At 45.5% G+C, this 20,836-nt stretch overlaps 1 protein-coding gene across 3 annotated transcripts; it reads right to left on the reverse strand.

Annotated features, from left to right (window-relative positions):
- Positions 1–853: 853 nt before the first annotated feature.
- Positions 854–18,468, reverse strand: LOC148819301 (uncharacterized). Of its 3 annotated transcripts, none has more exons than XM_088935447.1 (9): positions 18,315–18,456; positions 17,098–17,193; positions 13,198–13,396; positions 9,880–10,070; positions 8,462–8,638; positions 7,654–7,809; positions 4,743–4,880; positions 3,829–3,921; positions 854–2,406 (listed from the first exon to the last, which is right to left on the reverse strand). In XM_088935447.1, exons 1-9 carry the CDS (start codon positions 18,327–18,329, stop codon positions 1,990–1,992), a joined length of 1,482 nt encoding a protein of 493 aa, XP_088791573.1. In that variant the 5' UTR covers positions 18,330–18,456; the 3' UTR covers positions 854–1,989. The 3 variants fall into 3 exon arrangements, with proteins under 3 accessions (XP_088791573.1, XP_088791571.1, XP_088791574.1); XM_088935445.1 differs by lacking the exon at positions 18,315–18,456 and adding an exon at positions 13,489–13,922; XM_088935448.1 differs by lacking the exon at positions 17,098–17,193 and having other exon boundaries at positions 18,315–18,468.
- Positions 18,469–20,836: the final 2,368 nt, after the last annotated feature.

Raw genomic sequence — 20,836 nt, forward strand, 5'->3', positions numbered from 1 at the left:
ACCACTAATTCAAAATTACTTTTAATCAGACTAACAGATAAAGAACTTGCAATTCCAGTAATGGCAGGAGTGGTTTCGTAAGTTGCAGTACAATTAATGTTACATTTGATTTAATAAATTTAGTAAAAATGCTAAGCTTGAGAACTTTGCATTAAACTGGCAGAAGGTCATGGAAGTCATGATTTCAGAAATGTCTTCTATCACGAACAGCTACAGAGACATTTCAAAGCCACACCAGGGCCGTGCCCAAAATCAAGTGTTCTTCCAACAACCTGCAAGTAGCTACTACACTGTAACATCTTCGTCTCGGTGCTTTATTGTTATTCACAAACGAAGACAGAAACTTCTTAAGGCTTATTCATGAATGTCTATTACATTTCCAAGGTAAACACCCACCCTCATCAGTCTTTCACTGCAGTGGCTGTTACAATTCTTACCGACAATAACAGAACGGCTTTGTTCAGTGCTCCTGTGACAGCACCCACTCCCAGCACGTCTGCCTCCCGCGGCCGGGACGAGCTTTTGTGCGACACGAGAAAGTAAGAGAGCTGGCAACAGCGAGGCACTAAAATCCAGCTCCTACTTTGTTCCAGCGGGAGCTGTGTTGAGATACTCCAGTTGTTTCTTTTTAGAACGTTATTGTCATTGCTGACTAGTACTATAGAGGCAACAATCCTGCTGAGTGAGCAATGAAAGAACACGAGGAAGTAAATTAGCAGCACACACGTGTGATATATTACACAACGTTCTTATGTGTCCAACATCATAGGCCCCCCCGTCACTCCCAGTCTCTGCCATCGCTGAGGCTGCCCTGCAACACCCAAGAGCAAAAATCATCTTCAGATTAAGGCTAAGACATACAGTTTCCTTTTTAATAATAAGACTATGGAAGTAATTCAGAAGGCAGTGTCCTCACAGGAAAGTTTGATAAGGCTGCAACTCCACCCATCAATTTCACACATTTGAAAACATTTTACAGAAACGTTCATCCTCTGTTGGAAACAGTACTGTAGGTATTTTGATCAACAGGAATACAGTACATTTTAAAAAGAACTACACTGTCATACTGAACATGGGTAAGATGATAAGAATATCTGGTTCAAGGATGCAGAATGAATTGATCATTTTATCCTTTGGCTCAACTCGACACCAGATCATGACACTCCCATGAGAGGGACAAACCCCAGGCCAGTGTACAATCAAAGCAGCTTGCTGGCACAGCAGACTGAGGCCTTCTTCCTCAGCAGTCTTTGAACAGCTAGACTCCCATTTCTCGTTAAATGCAGAATCTCCTCATTTTATCCCATCCTAGACGGCAGTGGGTATCGGCCCACAGCATGTTACAAAGCACGTTACTCTCGGTGAATAGCCTGAATGTACAGTAATCACAGTGAGCTTGTGGCACTGAAAAGCTGGCAGCAAGGAACATTCCTTGAGTCTCTCTTCTGCCATACATATTCAATATTCAAAGATTTTTTAAACTGCTACACATTTAAAATAGTGCATCTTCTAAAACACTAACCTGGATCAGTGGCAGTTTATCCTTCTTTACTGATTATATTTATTAATGGGTCAGTGATGAGGAAGAGTTTAGCACAAGGTATGAAAGATCATCTCCACAATGCCTTCTATTTAAAAATATTAAAAATAAAATACAGTACAATAAAATAAATAACCACAGTTCTGCTTCAGATATGATCTTTAATCCTCTGTGAACCACCCCTTCTGACAGTCCAGGTCGAAGCCCAGTTGTGGGAATGTTGTAAGCAACGCTGCTCCCATCGCCTGTTTTGCAGTGAAGCAGCTGCTGCTTTCAAGACGTGGGAACAGCCAGAGGTGGGGATTCACAGGTGCAGTTCGATCCTGCTTCAACAGTTCAGTCTCCCCTGCCTGAGGCGCCAGCGTGCTCCGCCCTGGCACAGCCAGGGGGCACCAGGCCTGCAGCGGCAGGTCTGTGGGAACTAGAGGAATGCGGCGGGCCCGTCCACCTCAGGTGGTCCGCTGCCGTTTGGTTTCACCCGAGTCCTCCGGCTGCTCCTCGGGGGACCGTTTCCCCGGTGAGAGCGCCCCCTGTTGGTCCTGTAACACATCCACAGGGTAGAGGGAGGCCACGGTGGGGGGGGGGCTGTCCATCTTGGCCAGGTGCGGCTCCGGCTCCAGTTGGACCTCCACGATCTCCAACCCGGCCAGCGCCCCCTCCTCGCCCTCCTGCCCGCTGCCCTGCGGCGAGCCCAGGAAGGAGATGACCCCCTCGCCCTCGGCTTCGCCGTCCTGGGGCAGGCTGAGCTGCAGAGTGCCCCCGTCGCCGCTGGCAGGCAGGGCCGACGCCCCCCGCAGGACTTCCTTCCGCAGCGCAGCCAGCTGGGTCTGCAGCAGCTCACGGTGCTGAGCTTCCAGCGTCTCCACCTGCACACACACAGCCATTAGCAGCCTGCCTCTCACACCCCCACCACACACACACAAACACACAGCCATCGCCAGCCTGCCTCTCACACCCCCCCACACCCACACACACCCCCCACACACACAGCCATCGCCAGCCTGCCTCTCACACACCCCCCCCCCCCACACACACACACCCCACACACAGCCATCGCCAGCCTGCATGTCACAGCTGCTGAGTGTTTTCATCACCATAATCAACAGGTGACACTAATCAATGATTTCAATGGGAGTATTGATTGGGACAGAAGAGGCAATGACTGCTAATTGTATTTTAAAGAGTTATGTCAGTTAAAAATACCCAAAATGTGGAACCCTAACTGTAGTATAAGTGATATTGTGGATCAAACAATTCCAAACCCCCATGCATTAAATGAAGATGAATTGGTTTAAACAGTTTAACATTTGTGTTTAAATTCTTCTTTTATTATGTAAAATGTGACTGTAAAAAATAAAATTTCTTAATTTAGCATAGTCTTCCTTCTTTTCATCAATGTAGCATTATTACAATTTCAATTTTCTTATTCAGTCATATGATATGTTAGTTTGGGACACAAATCTGAATTATTTATGATACATGAAAAAAGTCTGATCTCCAAAACCTGCTATGATCCAACTGAGTAAACCCCTCACAAAACAAATACTGTGTTAGAAAGCAGAAAAGCACACCGTGGTTTTCCAACGATGTCTATATCCAGTTCCAATACAGGACAGTCAAAAAACGCATGTAAGCAAGTTTCTTCCACTTACTGTATAATAGTAAACTATACAGTACCTTCAAGGTGACCGCTGTGTTCATCTATAATGTGCTGTAGCTGCAAACACTATGAAACATTAGAAGTGAACTCGGACAACATTAATTCAGAGCATCTGCACATACATGTACAATTAAATGTGTTTTGGCCCCAACAACTACATCAGGTGATTCCTGGAACAGGAAGCAAATTACTGGTGCTCATTCACCAGAAAGCCTCAAACATATATATTTTTTATGCCCAATATTGGCATGTGAAAAGACATATGCAGTAGGCCGTCACCAAGGCTACAGAATTCATGTTCACAATGGCACTGAAAACATTTATTCTGCACCAAAGATTCTGGGCCGCAGGTAAGAAAAGTGGGGGAACAATTCATATCCTTGATATATACATCTAAACGTACAGTTTTCTGCATGTACCATAGGTCCACACACATTGTGCACTAGTATGCACGAGTGAATGAATGCAGAGAAAACATCTACAATCTTTGCATGCATACACTAGTACATACGAACCAACACTCAGCAGCATGTGCTCTAGAGATTTCACAGGCCCAGACGTCACTGTGGAGATTTTCACCCTGGAGTGCAATCTCCACCTCTCGTTCACAATCAGGCACTGGACTCACTAGTTTACTGATCTTCTGTTCTGTGTCCTCCTTGGCCCGGTACAGCTGCAGCTCTTCAAACATCTTGATGTTGGCCTGAACCAGACCAGTCATCTGCAGGGGTGAGGAGATGAGAAATGGCAGGAGAGGGTCAAGGAGGACATGTGGACAACCCTCATGTGATACAGTACAGTCCAACTTACAGCACTGTGGGAGATTCTGCTCTCATCCCACAGCTGTAACCCTGCTTGGCTGAGCGCTCTACATTTCTCCTCTTTCCCCTGGTTATTCTTATTGATTTAGATGAATCTTCAGCTGCGCTGCCTGTGCTTGGCATAAAACTTCACCTTCTAATCCGTAGGAAAAAGAATTGCTACTTCCACTAGGAAACATAATCTAAAACGGTTGAAAAGGGGTAATATTACACACAAGATGATTTATTTTTAATCGGATTGTCACCATGTACAGAATCAGGTACTGACTTTGCAATTCGACCGTTGTAAAACTATTAGAAAAGTGACTATCATCAGACTGTTTTTAGACCTTGCCAGTAAGATTTAACATATCTTATTTATGCATTAATCTTATAAAGTCCAGATGTGAGAAAGAAAATCACAAAAAAAGAATAAACCATTCAATCATGCACTGCCTGTAAAATTTAAACAGATACAGGTAAAACCGGACTGAATTTAAGAAACAAATCTTTTTAAGCCTTTCTAACCCCTTTAATCTACTCTGACAAGAAAACCCATTTTAATCCATTCACTCCCACTCCCCTGAGCCCCTGAAGCGCTCTTCTTCAGTAAACATCCTTCACCTCTAATCTCGCGGCGCCTCCTCCAGCCTGCAGGAGAACAGGAGAGCCTCCTCTCCTCTCCCCTTCAGTCAGCCCAGCACAGCTGCTCCCCCTCCTGTCCCTCCTCCCCTTCGCTTACGTGATCTTTCAGCTGCTGGATCTCTGTCCGCAGCTTCTTCTCCATCTCGTCCTTCTCCTGCCTCAGCGCCTGGTTCTGCTGGTGGAGCTCCAGGAGCTGTTTCTCCAGCAGCAGGCCCTGGTCCAGGCTCTCCCCGCCCTAAAGCCCGAACCCGGGTCCAACAGAAGGAGAGAAGATAAAGGACCAAAGCCAATCACCATAAAAATAACGATGAAGGGTGGAAGAGGAGCTTTTATAATGGAAATCAATGCTTCTGCAATAAACAAATAAAAACAAATATAAGTTTGTTCTTATGCAGCATTCAAATCTCTATTACACATATAATAGTAGGAAGCTGGAAAACTGCAGCTGAAAACTGCCCTTAGATCCACAGGAAACCACAAGCCCCTACTGTTATACATATTTTAGAAATGCTAGAGAGAATGGCTGTCCGAGCAATGAGGAAAGCAATTGTAAGCAAGAGGTAAAACACTAGACTGGAAGGAACAGAAGACATTTCATGTTCTTAAAGTTTAAATTCCCAGCTCCGCACTTTAGAGACGAGTCTCAGTTTTTCTTATTACAGTTTACTTGCTTGAAATATAACGGAGCGAGTGTGAAACGAAGAGCTTTCTTTCCCGAAGAGAAGGGAGAATGCCTGGGAGGGAGCAATCTGAGAAGACAAGTGGAGTTTCACCATTCCATGTACAAGCAATAGTGGAAAAACAAATGAACCTTTATTTGCCAGCAAATATTACTAGTAACACAATACTGCATGATTGCAGCGTGCTGGAACGTTCTGAAATCATACAGAAAAGTGTACGTAGACACTGATGCAAGAAGTAAATGTGAAATACTTAGACATTGTGAAAAAGACTAGATGTAAAAAAAAAACTGAACTGAAGTGAAAAAGCACCACTTGTCTGTGCTGCGAAAGAACACAGGCATGAGACCTGAAATGATTTGCACTCCGTTTCCGTTGGTCTGTAGGATCAGTCAAACATTTAGAACACGAGATCTCTCGGACTCCCTGGTGCCCCGGCTGTCTGGCTGTCCCTGCGCCGAAGCCATTAGCGCGACATGCAGTGAAAGCGCAGGGGGCACCGCAAGGAGCCACTCGAACTCTGCTCGAGGGGAGGTGCCATGCAGCAATTTCTTCTGTAAGCCACATTGCAGTGTCTCTTCCTTCTGCTGCAGGCAGCCACCCCCCCATCCTTCTCCGAGACAGGAAGTGCAATCCAGTAATTAAAATGCTGCTGACTCACCTCCTGCTGCAAGAGCCGTGTTAGCCCAAGGTGACTGGTATCACCTCCCTCTCCCGTTCAAACAACCACTGGGGTTAAATATATCCCAGCAGCCCTGGGAAGCCGCTTTCGAGACTCCAGGGGCGCAAGAAATCGAGTGCGACCTGCTTTGAGCCTAGACTAAACTGTGCTCTTCCAATCAAATTTAACAGCAATATGGTAAACTGTTGCTACGAATGTGGTGCTCAGATAAATGTGGTGGATTTCTGACACTTAGTCTTGATTTGTTCCAACTTTTAAACACCTGAGTGTCTCTACAGTACTGGAAGCTCTAAAAAGCACTGCAAAAATGTTTAAATCAACTACAAGATAATGTTTTTTTATTTCTGGTTTCATGTTATGCACCACAATTTGCCTTTGTCTTTTTAGGTTCTAAATTATTCATCCATCCATTTTCTAACCACTTTACTCGATACAGGGTCACAGGGGAGCTGGAGCCTATCCCAGCAAGCAGCGGGTGCAAGGCAGGGATGCCAGTCCATCACAGGGCACACACATACAAACACACTAGGGCCAGTTTTCCCAGAAGCCAGTGTCTACCGGCTTGTCTCTGAGGTGTGGGAGGAAGCTGGAGCGCTTCGAGGAAATTGAAGTGAACACAGGGAGAACACACAGGGCTCCAGCGCTGCGAGGCAGCAGTACTCACCACCGTGCCACCCAGGTTACAAATTAATATGACTGAAACGTGTCTCCTTCAAAACAAATCAAGCTTGTGGTGCAGAGACATTTTAAATTGTGGATTATTTATTTTTAATTCATTTTTATGATGCACTGGCTCAGTTCCCAGTCTGAGCTCCCTGGCAGCCACTCCCTTGCCGACTCAGTAGAGATGTGTGCGCGCTCCAGCACCCCCACCTGCAGAGCCATGGTGCACGCTCAACACAACGACACACAGCCCAGGCTGGAGGAGCAGCCTGTCTGTCCCTCAAGCCTGCAGGCCTCTGAAAGTAGCAGGAGCTGTAGTTTTGCCAAGAGGGTCCCGTGCAATTAATCCTAGCCCTGCCTGGCAGCACAGCCAACAGCCCAGCTCACTGTCTGCTACTGGCATGGCACAGACTCAAACATATCTCTCTAGGCATTTTTTCACAATCAAACTTCCACAGTTCACAAATCCATGGTCAGCTTTGCTGTGCGTCCCATCAGCCCCAAAGGCAGACCGTTCGGAGTTGAAAACAATTTTCTCTCCAGCTGAGCTAAAAGGAAACCAGGCCCGCAGAACGGCTGAGCCGGCAAAGGGCTCGTCTGAGCACAGGGTTCGAGCCCGGGTCCCGTCACTAGCCGACTGTGACTGGGATTACCCACGTAGGGCTCCCTCAGCCCTGGTGACCCCTGCAGCCTCCCAGTCACCTGGCAAGCATGCGGGGCTCTGGGGGAGGGACGTGTGGGGCCACACAGCTTGCAATGGGCTACATGACAAACGCTTGAAGGCGGGCAGGTTGGGGAGTCTGCCTACGCCTGTGCAAACACAGGCCTCTCCGCTGCAAGAAACACGCAACTGACAACACAGAATCGAGTGGGTATAACAAAAATAATCGGCAAATCTAAATTTTAAAAAAGCTGTAGCTGCAAACCTCACCAGCGAGGAGAAATTCTGTTGCATACGGACAGTAGTGCCCCGGAGGTGGTACCTGCTCTGTGACCACGCTGGCCGTTTCTTCATAGACCAGGTTGCCAGTCTCTCCGTCGGGGTCCATGAGGACCAGAGTCTGTCTGCCCGTGGCCTGTGGGGAGGGCCCCACTGTCTCCTCCGCTCCCACTGCAATGCCATTGCTCACACTGCTGTCCTTTAAAGAGGCAGAGACCACAGACGGCCACGTCGGTTCATTCAGTCAGGAGACCCACACCCATTGATGCTGAGGAGCACAGCTTAGATGTATTATATGTATATATAATGTATAACATCTCACACTGCACAAACTGCGCCTGCGTGAGTCTCAGAAATCAGAAACTCAAAGCAGAAGGAAGTTAAAGACCTCTAGCTGCAGACTGCTGCTAGGCCACAATTCATGTAAGTGTGCAAACAAGGCTATCAAATTTGCATCATTGCACACACGTGTTCTCTTATTTAAACAGAAAGAAAAAAAACAATTTTTCAACAAGGACATATTTCCCTTTAATCTTTTGGAAACATCTTTAATCTAGGCTAGATCAATTACAGCATGCATGCGATGCTTGAGTTTTGCACTGCATGAACGGTACATTGATGTACTACCTGTGCATACTGTATATCATGTAGTGGATGTAACCTTTCAGGAGGATGATAATTGGTTCTGTACTGCGCTAAAGTATTAACCTCATGTGCACCATCGTTCACGTGTTAATGAGGTGCATCTGGCCAGTGAGCAGGCCGGGACATTTTTGATCGCTTTGATCTTTATGACACCCAGTTCCTGAACTCCCCCTCCACCCTGGCGCCACAGCAGGCCCCTGGCGTACCTTGGGCACCTCGGTGAGGAGAGTCTCCGTGCCTGCGGCTGTGGCAATAACGGTCTGTGCCAAAATGGAGCCGATGGTGCTGTAGTCTCCATTCGAGCCAGCCGTGACGGGCAGTCCGCTGTAGGCCTTGGGATGTGCCTCCGCACTCTGCTCATAATACTGCCGGCTGTTAACCTCCTGGGAACAGACAGACCACAAGAGCCCAGGGGCCCCTGTCAGCTGCCACCCACAGCCACAGGGCCAGCTGGGTCCTGGAACCCCGACGGCCTCATCAAGGTCACGTCTGCAATCAAAGGCTAAACACCAAAACTGGAAACACGTTTGCAACACTCCTAGGATCATCTCACTGTCGGTGTGCATCAAGAATATTGTCAAGCACTCAGGACTCAGTGCATTATTTATTTTGTTACACTTTGGGGTAAAGTTACAATACTGCTTAAAAGTCACTCACCAGGAACATTAAAGTTCACCATTAATGGACACCACATTAACCATGTAAGTTAGACACTGATTGTCAGATGAATACCATAATCCCACAGCCTAAACCGAAAGTGTCTGAAATTCCTTCCTCCCACACAAAATTAAATACGACAGACACGTAAAGTTCCTCTGTGTTAAAATGCTACATCAAATGCTGACTCAAGTGGTGAATCAAGACTTTTTTTCTGAAATAGATAAGGCATCAATTGAGCAGTCCTTAACTTGCCAAAATAGCCAATAAAACACTATCGTAAGCACATAAAATGTGATCATTTAAAAAAAAAAGTTTTTTTTTTGCTCAAAGCAAATCTAACAAAGACACTATTTATGCCCACAAACCCAGTGGTATCGATACCCAGTCCCATATTGTAGCAGGGGAGGACAGCTGTCTGTCAGGAAAGTGCTGAGCTTTGCCTTTATAACTCTGAGCCAGGCAGATGGATCTCAAGAAAGACAAACACAACTCATAGTTTACACACTCCTGGCTGCCTCCAGCAATAAAATTAGGTAATTATGAAATTGATTTTTTTCATTACATTCTCATCAAATCTGTTACAGTTTGAGACTTGGCAAGAGCCCTTACAACACACAGAGAGAATGAGGACCAGCAGCCCTGCTTCGATCTGATGAGCTCTAGACATGCTGGAAGCCCCGTAGTGCCTCTCTGGTGCAGAAGTGCCAAATGAAGGAGCATCAGGTGACGTCACCGCAAACCCGCAGACATCTGGTGTAACAGCAGCACCTGCGATTCTCCCAAGAGCAACTGACCCCTGGCCAACTAGCACCCGCCATGAATCTAGGTCATGAGGCTCATGCTGTGGCCAGGTTCGAACCCTTGTTTGAGACCCACGGGACTCAAACGGTGCTCGGCGCAAACACTCCTCGGGCTCTGCCGGTACTATAGCGGAGCTCCTGTTAACAGTTCGGCCCCCCGGTACCTGGGTGATCTGAATCTGGAAGGTGGTGTGCGGGTTGCGGAAGTGGGTCTTGTAATGCTTGACGGCCTCGTCGCGGCGGTTGAAGCCGTTTCGGCAGCGGTAGCAGTGCCAGTGGGCCCCTTTGAACTTCTTCTCCCCTTTGATGGTCCCCACGATCTCACAGTGATTGCAGCAGCGCAGCACCTTCAAGCCTGAGGACCAGAGCAGAGAGCAGAGGCAGATTACGACACAGCTCGGCTGCAGACTGACAAGGCCCAGCTGTCCGTATTGCCTGGTTATTGGAGCCAGACCATGCTGGACCAACGTGGCCAGAAAGACACACAAGTGTATAAAAATTAAGAATGGACTGTAGATGACAACAAACAGGACTAATATATCTGGTAGATCGGACAATGAAAACAGAGAGACGAAATATAGTATAGAGCTGTAAAAGTGGCTTTCTACCAAGTGTTGATCCAAGGGTGACAGATTTCTAGAAAGGCACTTTATGCCATCTTCTTTTCTGTAAGCAATGATTCATCTTTGAATTCCATTTCCTTTCAACACAACTCCCCCAGCAGGCACCTCTGCTCATAGCTGGACAGGCTCTGACTGAGCTTTATCAAAGGGCACCAAAGAAAAGTTTGCTTTTCTCTCAAATACCTTAGAGGAGACTTAACAGAAGCTACTTTTATGCTATTTTCAAGCTGGCAAGGCAAAAAAAAAAGCACTCAAGCTAGAAAGAGTAGAGAACCATGAAGAACATAAAAAGCAAGAAGACGCAACAAGGAAGAGGTGACATAAGAGGAAAACTGGCAGTTATATAAGTGGTTCAAGCCCCATCTCGTGCCTTTCTAACTGCCTCTGCGGTCTCCTTCCTCCGGTGAGCTGCAGTGTCTGAAGCTCTGCGATCACAGCTGATCAATACCTGGGCTTGCTCATTTCTGCAGAGGTCAACTGGCAAAGGAGACTCGGGCCAACTGTACAAAACCAACCAAGTAAGGTCACTTTCTGCCAAATCAGCAGATTGTTTCGCAATGTTAACATGATTGTTTCACAATGTTATCAAAATGTTTCAATGTGTTTGGTCCCAGGTATTTACCAATGCAAGCTGAATGGTTAAGTGGGTTTCAAAATTTCATTTATGCAAATTTCACAGTTCAGCCACACAGCACGAAATTCTCTTTCCTCGGCAGGAAAATGATACCCTCAGGACTGACGGTTTGCATAGATGCAAACACAGGCCCTTAATCACTTCCTCTGGGTTTGCATGAGTGCATCGCTTTGAAAAACACGACCCTGCTGACTTTAAGTTTGCAGCAGAATGGTCCCTATGCAATTTCACACTTTGAATAAAAATGACTTTCACTAATCCAATCAGATAGGCTTCCTTATTATATGACTAAATATATTTTCTACAAGGTTTCATGAACTAGTACAACGTTCTGACTTTCTACTGGAAAATGCAATTCTAATCTCTCACACTAGGGAAGAAGAGGAATTTTACACAGCTACATGCATCCCCTCAACGTGACAACACCTGCATTTTTTACGATTACAGTCACCCAGACTACGCAAAAATAAAGGTGTTCCAAAAATCAGATGGCAAATTTGAGTCCACTAAACAACAAACCAAGCAGTCGAAGGAGAAACTCTTTCACCTTTTCAATATCACACAATTAGGCTGGCACTGCAGTAGAAAATAGTTACGGACAGTGCATTTTCTTTATCAAAACTAGACAGACCGCTGGAAATACAACATTTTAACTTTCCTTCAAAAGATAAAAAAAATCCTTCTAAATATAACAGTTCAACCAACATTTACTGAAGGTGTCAAAATCAACAAGTATAAGTTCCTTAGTGTGAGTGCAGGCGAGTGCACTTTTGAGGTTATTAAGAACATAAAAAATGTTACGAACAGGAGAAAGACATTTGGCCCATCTTGAACTATCTTTATTTGGTATTTAGCAGTTAAGAATTAGTGTTTTAAAATGCACTATCTGCATTGGTTAGGTTAATTCTAACTTTGTACAGTACAAAACTTTGATCTAAACTAAAGAACTGTCATATTATCTCATCTTGAAGTTGTTTGCCATTTTTTATCACAAAAATATTTACATAAGTACTTACTAGTTTTTAATTTTATTAACTATAACATTTCAAGTTACAACTTTTTTTCCTTTGCAAATCAATAAAATAAACAATAAGCCTAATTTCACTGATACACAATCTCATCTCACAATTGTCAAGAGTTTTATGGCCTGCTTAAAATCAAGCCAAAAAGTGAAATAACATCTGTGCAGAAACATCTACTTTTAGCTACACATGGCCCTTGAATTCTACATTTTCACACATTTAAACTGAGACTTAGATTGTCTAACCACTAATGGCCACTGTCCACTTGTGTTGTGCTCCTAAATTTACCTAAATATCCATCCATCTGCTTTTAATTACAGGGTCACAGGGGAGCTGCAGCCTATACTGGCAAGCAACGAGCACAAGGCAGGGTACACCATGGATGGGACGCCAGTCCATCGCAGGACACACACAGACACAAACATACTCTGACCAGGACCAATTTACACAGAAGCTAATTACCCTACCAGCAGGTCTTTGGACTGTGGGAGGAAACAGGAGCACCTGGAGAAATCTCACACAAACACAGGGAGAACATGCGGACTCCACACAGACAGCACCCCTGGAACTGTGACCAGGGCCCCAGTGCTGTGAGACGGCAATGCTGAGCACTGCACCACCATGCCGCCCCCATCAAGTAAAATAGAACAGAAAGTGGGGATCGAGAGTAGCGGTAGAAACATTTGTCATTTGCTACTAAACATCCTTCTGAACCATGATTATTAATTGTGATACAAACCAATAACAACTACATAAACATTATTCCCACCAGCTTTTCACTGGTCTAAAAAATGAAACACAATATATCCATCAGTTTTCAGTAATTCCCTCCCATCAGGACGTACGAGTACGAGACCTGATCAACAGAGGACACGACACAGGGATGAAAACGACACCTCAACCACCCACGAGAATACCAAGCAGGCAAGATCTCGAGGTTACACTGGCTGAGCAGAAAAGCAATATCCTCACAGCTTCACAGGCTGAGATACTTTAAAAATCTTCTAATACCCAGCACCTTGTGTCGGTTTACAGGAGAGGCTCAGGCTTGTAAAAACTCAAGGCAATCAATTTGCTGCGCAAAGGGAGTCTGCCGTTTCCTTGCACGCTCTGTGACGGCAGAGCACACGCACTCGCACACACGGCACGACGCAGCGCCAACGGGCCCCCCGCCGAGGCCCTGCCGGAACAGGGGCGGAGCACCTGCGAAGTCGATGCCTTTGTCCACGTGCTTGACTCGGTAGTGCGCCCGCAGGATGACGGGGTCCTGGTAGGCCTCGGCGATGCTGCAGAAGGGACAGTGCATGTGGGAGCCCTTGGCCCGGGCTGTGCACTTCTCATCCTGGCACAGGACCGGGTTGTAGCTGTGCTCCGTGCCCTTGATCCTCACAGAGGGGTGCGCCTAGGATGTGCAGAACAGTACTGTTACAATTGCCTGCAACGTAGGAGAAACAATGGGGTTTAAAACAGCCCGCACGCTATTCTTGTACTCGCCTCGCTTTTATCACTCAACATGTCTGGAGCAGCCAGTCGACTGAATGGGATCTCCCAGCAGCAGGCAGTGCACAGCTGCACGAGAGCTTCCCTGACCGCCCTGTCCCCAGGTGCCCGTCCTGCTGAAAGCTGGAGGAACTGGCTGAAGGTCCACCAAGCCCACAGACCACTGCCCTGAGCCGAAAGCCCTCCTGCCAGACGAATGGGACGGGACGGGACTGGGCTGCAGTCCGCCTTGTTCAGGCCCATTCAGTCGCTGGGAGATGTTCCTAATTTTATGGCCTTGCACTATTCCTTCAGAGGCCTCTGCACAAAACCTGCATTTCAGGGCTGTAGCAGCACGTTCCGCAGCCTGAAGCATGGAAGAGCAGGCGAGAGTTTGGTTCCAATAGGTATGCCTGCTCCATAGAGACGTGTATTTAGAGGGATCGGACCTAATGAAGCAATACGTAAAATTAAGAAATCCAAACAATGAAGATGAAATGAAAATTGAAAATGGTCTGGAACAGGTTTATATGGGGAATATACTGTACAATGTAAATCCTATTACAATGTGTTAAATATCTACCGAACCTTTATAAATTCACACACATTTATCTATAGTAACTATAGTAAAAAGAACAATTTAGCACAAATTATTTGATTAAGAACAATTAAGGTACACTGAAAATGATTATATAATTACATTACATATTTATCATGAAGACATTAAGGGTGGATGATAAACTTAAAAATGTTCATCATATTATTTTAAGCTGTTACAAATATACATTAAAATAATGTGTCATTTAGATCATGTTTTACTTTCACCTCTTTCACATTTTTGCAACTGGATGTATGTTGCTTGCATGATACGATATTTTAACTCAGAAATATTTTATTGATAAAAAGCAAAATACAATACAATTCATATCACAGTATTTTACAATCTTTGCAATTTTTGGCCTTTTGTGTAATTGCTAACTTTTGTTACCAACAAGTCTTAACCAAAATAAAGGGAAATGTATTGATCAGAATGTGGTTATAGATTATAAAAAAAGCTATATAGAAAAGATTTTAATCTCTTTAGCCTTTATCACAATACTTATTTTCCCAAACAATATCACTGTTAAAAAGTCATGTTGTGATACATGATATACAACATACTATCATCCAACCCTAGAAGACATGCATCTTCTCTAGAAGCGTCACATAACATAGAGCACTGATAAAGGCAACGACTACTGCACACCGCCTCTACAGACTCAGAGCCATGGGAACTGACAACTGACAACAATGAAATACACGCTGTTCCCTGATGAAACCCTACTTATCCATAACCATTTGAAAACTACCCAGATGCAGGCAAGATTCAAAGGAAATGAAGGGAAAATCTTCCAGCTGTACAGTGCAGGAAATAGCTCTCAGCACAAGGCTGGGAAGCACCGACAGCAGCTCTTCCCGGGCGAGTGCATGCTCAGGCTGGCGCTGCGACAAGGACAGCCGGGCAAGGGTCAGGCTGGCGCCCGCCCGGAGCGCTGCAGCGGGCTCGGATGACACCGGGGATAACAGGGAGTGACGGGGCGTGAAGCTCCCGAGAGGAACACCCAGCGCACAGCTCATCCTGCTCCTGCTGCGCAAACGAGGGGGGAATCAATACTGCCCCCTCCCGCACTCACGATCCAGCTCTGACCCCTTGCCACCTCTCTGCCGGACTGCAGCCTTCAACAAGGGGCTCGGAGATCCAGTCTCGGGAAACAAAGACACTCTCCTCTGGAGAGGGAATCGACACGAAGCCAGTGCAAAGACCTTCCTAACTTCTCACAAACAGCATGGGACCACCCAATACAAAACCATCACAGAATTTTAATAGCTAGGACGTTATAAAAAGTGAAACTCTTTTTTTTTTCCTTGAGATAATAAAAAGATAGAAATTTCCCTGTAGTTCTGAAGATGTCGCATTTCCTTGCGGCTGGACAGATTGAGTCATGAGCTTCTTTCACATTCTGTCTGAGAACAGAGCTTAAATGAGCATATTCCTTTCTTCTAGTAAAACAAGCCTAATACAATTAGTATGTTTTACCACATAACCCTACAAGGCAGTTCTCAGCAGCAGTACCTGCATTTTTCTACACTGAGCTTATAGCCTCAAATGAAGACATCAAGCAGACAGACGTTATCTGCAAAAAAAAAACCTGCCTGACTGAGATGCAATCCATCAACAAATGGAAAATAAATATCCTGCAGCCTTTCCTGCTCACAGAAGCATTAAAACTCAGAAGGGCTCTGTCTGCTTCCTCGTCAGCTGCCAGTCTCAGGGGGCTACTCTCTCTTGCAACAGTACTGCAGTGTCCTTTTGGGCGCATCAGCAGAACAGCATGGAAAGCACACCGACACACGCAGCGCACTCACAGCCCCTGAACCGACCACAGCGACACCGACACGGCACTCAGAGCAGCCCCGTCATCATCTGTCACCACTGAAGCCGTCAGAAAAACAAGTACAGTCTTTGTTTAATGGATTTTTAATTAGCACCAAAACCCTGTCATTATATAAGATTGTATACAAAATATAATGAGTATGACAAACTACATAGAACATCTTCAGTCATGATGCTGGCTCAGAACTCTCTATCCCCTAATCCCTTAACTCCCACTGGATCAATGGTTACTACTATGGCTTTTTTCCAATAACGCAGTGTCTTTCAGGAACACAACTATCTCGTTATTAGGGAAATAGATATACTCATGGCAAAACGCTTTCACCACCTGAGGTGAAGATATTTCCCCCCAATGACACAAGAAATGCAATCGGAGATGTGATTACTAATGATTTCCCTGCTCTGGAAGCGCCACAATTCCAGTTTCCCACAAATACCTGGCATGTGGGTGAATTCCTGGCAAACCCAATTAGCCTGGAAGGAAACACCATTACCCTTCTGAACTGGACTGGGCTCCTCCAGTTCCTATCTCCAGGGCCTGCACAAAGCATCATTTTGGAAGGCACCAGCTAAAAACAGTTTGGCAGTTTTGTGAGTGTCTGACCTGCACAGTCATCCTTCAAAATCTCAGTCAGACGTTAGAGAAAAAAACTTCAAACTAGTAAGTAGTGGAACTGCGTGAAATGTCAAGAATATCTAAAAGAGAAACCAATCTCCAAAAACTCCAGAAGTTTCAATATATAAAGGTTAACAGCAGCAGTGTTTTACATATTTCTTACACTGCTGCATATTGCTTATTCGGAAATCAAAAACACAGACCTATCGACCACCAAATAAGATTTACCAAAGCCGAATAAGCTAACTAGAAGGGGATTTGAAGAAATGCGTACACCTCAGTACGGACTTGTCTGTAGGTACCAACAACCAGGCTTGTTTTCACGATCTTTACATTTCAAACTAAGAAGCTATTTTGCTAGACGAATTAGTCAGGACAGGCGTATGTTCCGAAAATGAGAAGCCCAGACTCGTTACAACACTCAGATTAGGAGGGATTTTAAACACCCAGTCCTGGAGAGACGCAGTCCTGCGCGTTTTCATTCTAACACAACTCCTAACTAACTCCTGACTGCAGCCTTTCAGACACGCTGCCAGCTCTGTAGGTGCTGCGGATTCCTAGAGAGCTGTAACACCTGCAGGAAGGAAGCCAGCCAGGGCTGGAGCTGGGAGCCGGGCATGGATAGACTGTACTGCGTTTCTGCTAGGCTGTCCAACCAGGAAGACTGCATCTGAAACAAGAGGGGATGTCAAAGTGCCGTGACATACTTGTTACAGCTGAATCTTCGGATACTGGGCCCAGCATGGCCGGAGCTGGGTGTTTAAGGGTGTCGAAGTGGCACAGACTCGGGGAGAAACAGAGTGACAAGTGAGAGCCTGTTTCCCCACACTTAGTCTACTGAAAAGAAACACAAAGTTCAGGCCGAACCACAGCCCAGCTCCTGTGCTCCCCCTACGTGTCTGTCTCGAATGACTGTGCTAAATAGAAGTGGGTGTGTACTACTGCAAACAGAAACATACATTTACATTTTTGATCGGGCAGAGCAGTTATATTCTGACACAAAAACGCAACTAGAAAAAAAATGATTTCCACGAAGAATGCATCAGTACGTCTCAACGGTGGGAATGAAATATCGTACGCTAAATAATCGCGCCTCATCCTCACAGGGCTCACGTTAAAACCAAATATTTCTACGCAATACCTATTAACACTATGGTAGCAACGATTAAAATACATCGCACACAGCAGCTCTGCCCAATCTCTCAAGCAGCTACAGCAGTGAAAAGCAGTCCAAATCAACACACAAGATATTTTAAAGTGCACTTTTAAGCCCTTTTCTTGCCGGTTTTTTTTTTTGGCATGCCTTCATAACTGCAGTTCTGATTACCGGACACGCACTTTTTCGCGTCGGTTTCCCAAGTGCAGCTCCCGGTACGTGTTTCGCGTTGAACAATAACACGTCGTGAGAAACAGCGCCCCCTGCCGGGCCGAGCGCGAACTGCGCCGCCTGCATGTGCCTGCGCTACAGAGCGGCTCTCCCCTCTTTCACTTCGCCAGGGTCCATGTTTGACTTTCCAGAAATTCCGCTAAAAAACCGTCTTTTCACTTTTCGGCCATCGCGCTCTCTCCGTCACGCAGGGACTCACGGATGCATTTTAGGCGTTGCGCTTTAAAATGTTGCGGACTTTCGGGAGAAACAGCTGTGTGCCTCCCCCGCTTTTTGCTCTTTTAAAGCTTGGAAAACGTAAACCACCAAAAGGCCTTGCTTGGTTACAGAAGTAAACATTACAACGAGCTGGGGCCCCGGAAACGGCTCCGCAGAAACTTTGAGCTGCTCCCTCGCGTACTTACGATAAAAGCTGCCATTTCCCCGAAGAGGCGTTACAACCGAGTCCCGTGTCCGGCTTTTAGCGGCTTTTTCTCGGTTTAAACCAGCGGAACATAGCGCCTGCAGGGTCCGGGCTCTGCGCTGTTCGTCATCGGTAGCTGCACACACAGACTTGCGCCACTTGCGCAGACGGGCTCCGTACGCTACGACAGTGACGTACAGCGCTGGAGGACTGGCGCTGCCGGAGCCGGGAGCGCGCAGTGACGCCGCACGGGTGTCTGTGCGGCTTCGCGAGTGTGCTCCTAATCAACGAAGGGGTGTTCGCCGGACCCTTCGGCCCTTGTGTGATCTAAGATCACAGATAAACTAGTGTACAGAAATATGCACACACGCCAACAAACTTGCCAAAGCAGGAAGCGCTTTTGAAGGCGGACATGCGTGCTTCTGAATGAAAGCTTTTCGGAAATATTTGTTTAAAAAAAACTTGGCAATCTGTTTTATTCGAACCTTGCAACATTCAGGGAAAAGTACATGCTCTGGACCCTGTTGTTGGCGAAGTACCATGTGTCTGAAAATTAAGGCGCTTTTAGAAGCCACTTTTCTTTGACACCAAGTGATAACAAGATTATACTAATGTTCTTACAGTAAATTGTGTAAGTAGTTTGTTTGGTGTTTTCTGTTCCTGTACATGTAACTGATTTTAAAGGGCTTGCAAGTCAGCACAGGCAACATGAGTGTAAAACGTTATTTTTAAAACACGTGTTTAAAAAATATGAGGTACCTTAATTTGCTGTACAACACTTGTAATTCTCTCTCTCACATGTGAGCCCAAGTTTAATGCAACACTCCTGGTTATTTACACTGTAAACGTCTGTGAAAAGCAGTACAGGTGTCTTGAATAAAGCAAAGTCCTCTTTCTGTCTTTTGGGAAAATACAGGGCCAGCTTCCTCACACTCCCTGCTAAAAATATTTACCTCCATGTCTCCACCAGGTAGGCAAGGAAAGGAAGTATTTTAATTCTGTACAGTTGTGCCCAAACTCTCTGTAACCCTAAAAGATAACCTTCTGTGTCCCCCATAATGAGATCGCTTTCAGCTAAACACTCAAATGGGACTTTAAGCACATCGTGACAGCCTCACACATGAATACAATGATCTGCAAACGTCAAAAAACACTCCCCACCCCATCCCAAATAAGTGCTCTGCATGTTTTTACAGTAGATTGTCTAAATAGTTGTGAGCCACAGAAAAGTAAATGAATCACTCATATAACTACCTTTTTATCATGATCAATTATTCCAGATTACAATAACAATAGCTGTGATTCACTACATACGTCTGTAAAGTATTAATACAATACAATGATCAGAATCCCTACAGTTTTTCAGGTCAATAAAACATAACTGCTTCTCCAATAATGCCCTGAGCTATAACACAAAGACTTAATTATTTAAATGCGCAGTGATGGATATTTATAGCCCTCCTCATAGCAATTAATAATTTTGACATTTAAACCCACAGCCCACCTCAAGGGACTGGGGAATAAAGCAAATACAAGTAAAGTAAATATGTTCACGCTCTTCGGCGGTATGATGGCTGTACACCGCTGAGGCTCAGTGGGCCCTGGGGTGACAGAACAGTTTGCTTTGTGGGTCTTTTCGGTTGACAGCAGGGTTCTAAGGGAAGCAAACACTGTGAGTGAAATCGTTGGTTGCAATGTTCAAATACAAATCTGGAGTAAGAAGAGAGAAAGCTTGAAGATCCCATTTCTTTCACATGGAAGAGTCATCAGGCACAGTACGTATGTTTGCTCATGCTCATCAGACTCTCGTATGTTAATCTGATTTGTGCAAAAGTAATTCTTGTGTTTACAGGATGTGTACCTGCGGCACTCCTCTGGACTAGTGGGGGAAGACAAGTATGAATGCCACACTATGATGCAGCACCGGACAGGCACTTGATGAGGGCAGGCAGAGACTGTCTGAGTTGAGAGCTTCAGCAGCGTGACAGAAGCACAGATTAAATCAGAAGGGTCTGTGTCCTCTGGCCCTCTTGTTTATCGGGTCTCCCTGCTCTTCTCGGAACCTCCACACATTTTTATTCTAAATATGTTTTAACGTGAATGACAATGCACTTTTTTCTATCAATAAAATCAGGTCATACTGTTTTCAACAGCTTTGGGTTGTTTGTGTTTATAATAGTAGATGTGAAAGCAGTTTCAGTAATAGTAGATTTCTGAGATGGATGGAGTCATTAATCATCCATCCATTTCCTAAACTTCTTTCTTCAATTCAAGGCAGACTCTATCCCAGCAAGTAACAGGCCTCAAGGCAGGATACACACTGGGTGGGGTGTTTGTACTGCACATCTCATGGCACACAGACACACACACACACTTAACAGGGCCAATTTTCCCAGAAGACTATTATCTTACCAGTATGTCTTTGGGCTGTGGGAGGAAACCCGTGTGAACACAGGCAGAACATACAAACCCCACACAGACAGCATCCCAGGTCCAGAACTGAACCCAGGACCCCAGCACTGC

This window comes from Atractosteus spatula, chromosome 17, assembly GCF_055471065.1.
Source record: "Atractosteus spatula isolate fAtrSpa1 chromosome 17, fAtrSpa1.hap1, whole genome shotgun sequence".
Taxonomy (NCBI): Eukaryota; Metazoa; Chordata; class Actinopteri; order Semionotiformes; family Lepisosteidae; genus Atractosteus; species Atractosteus spatula.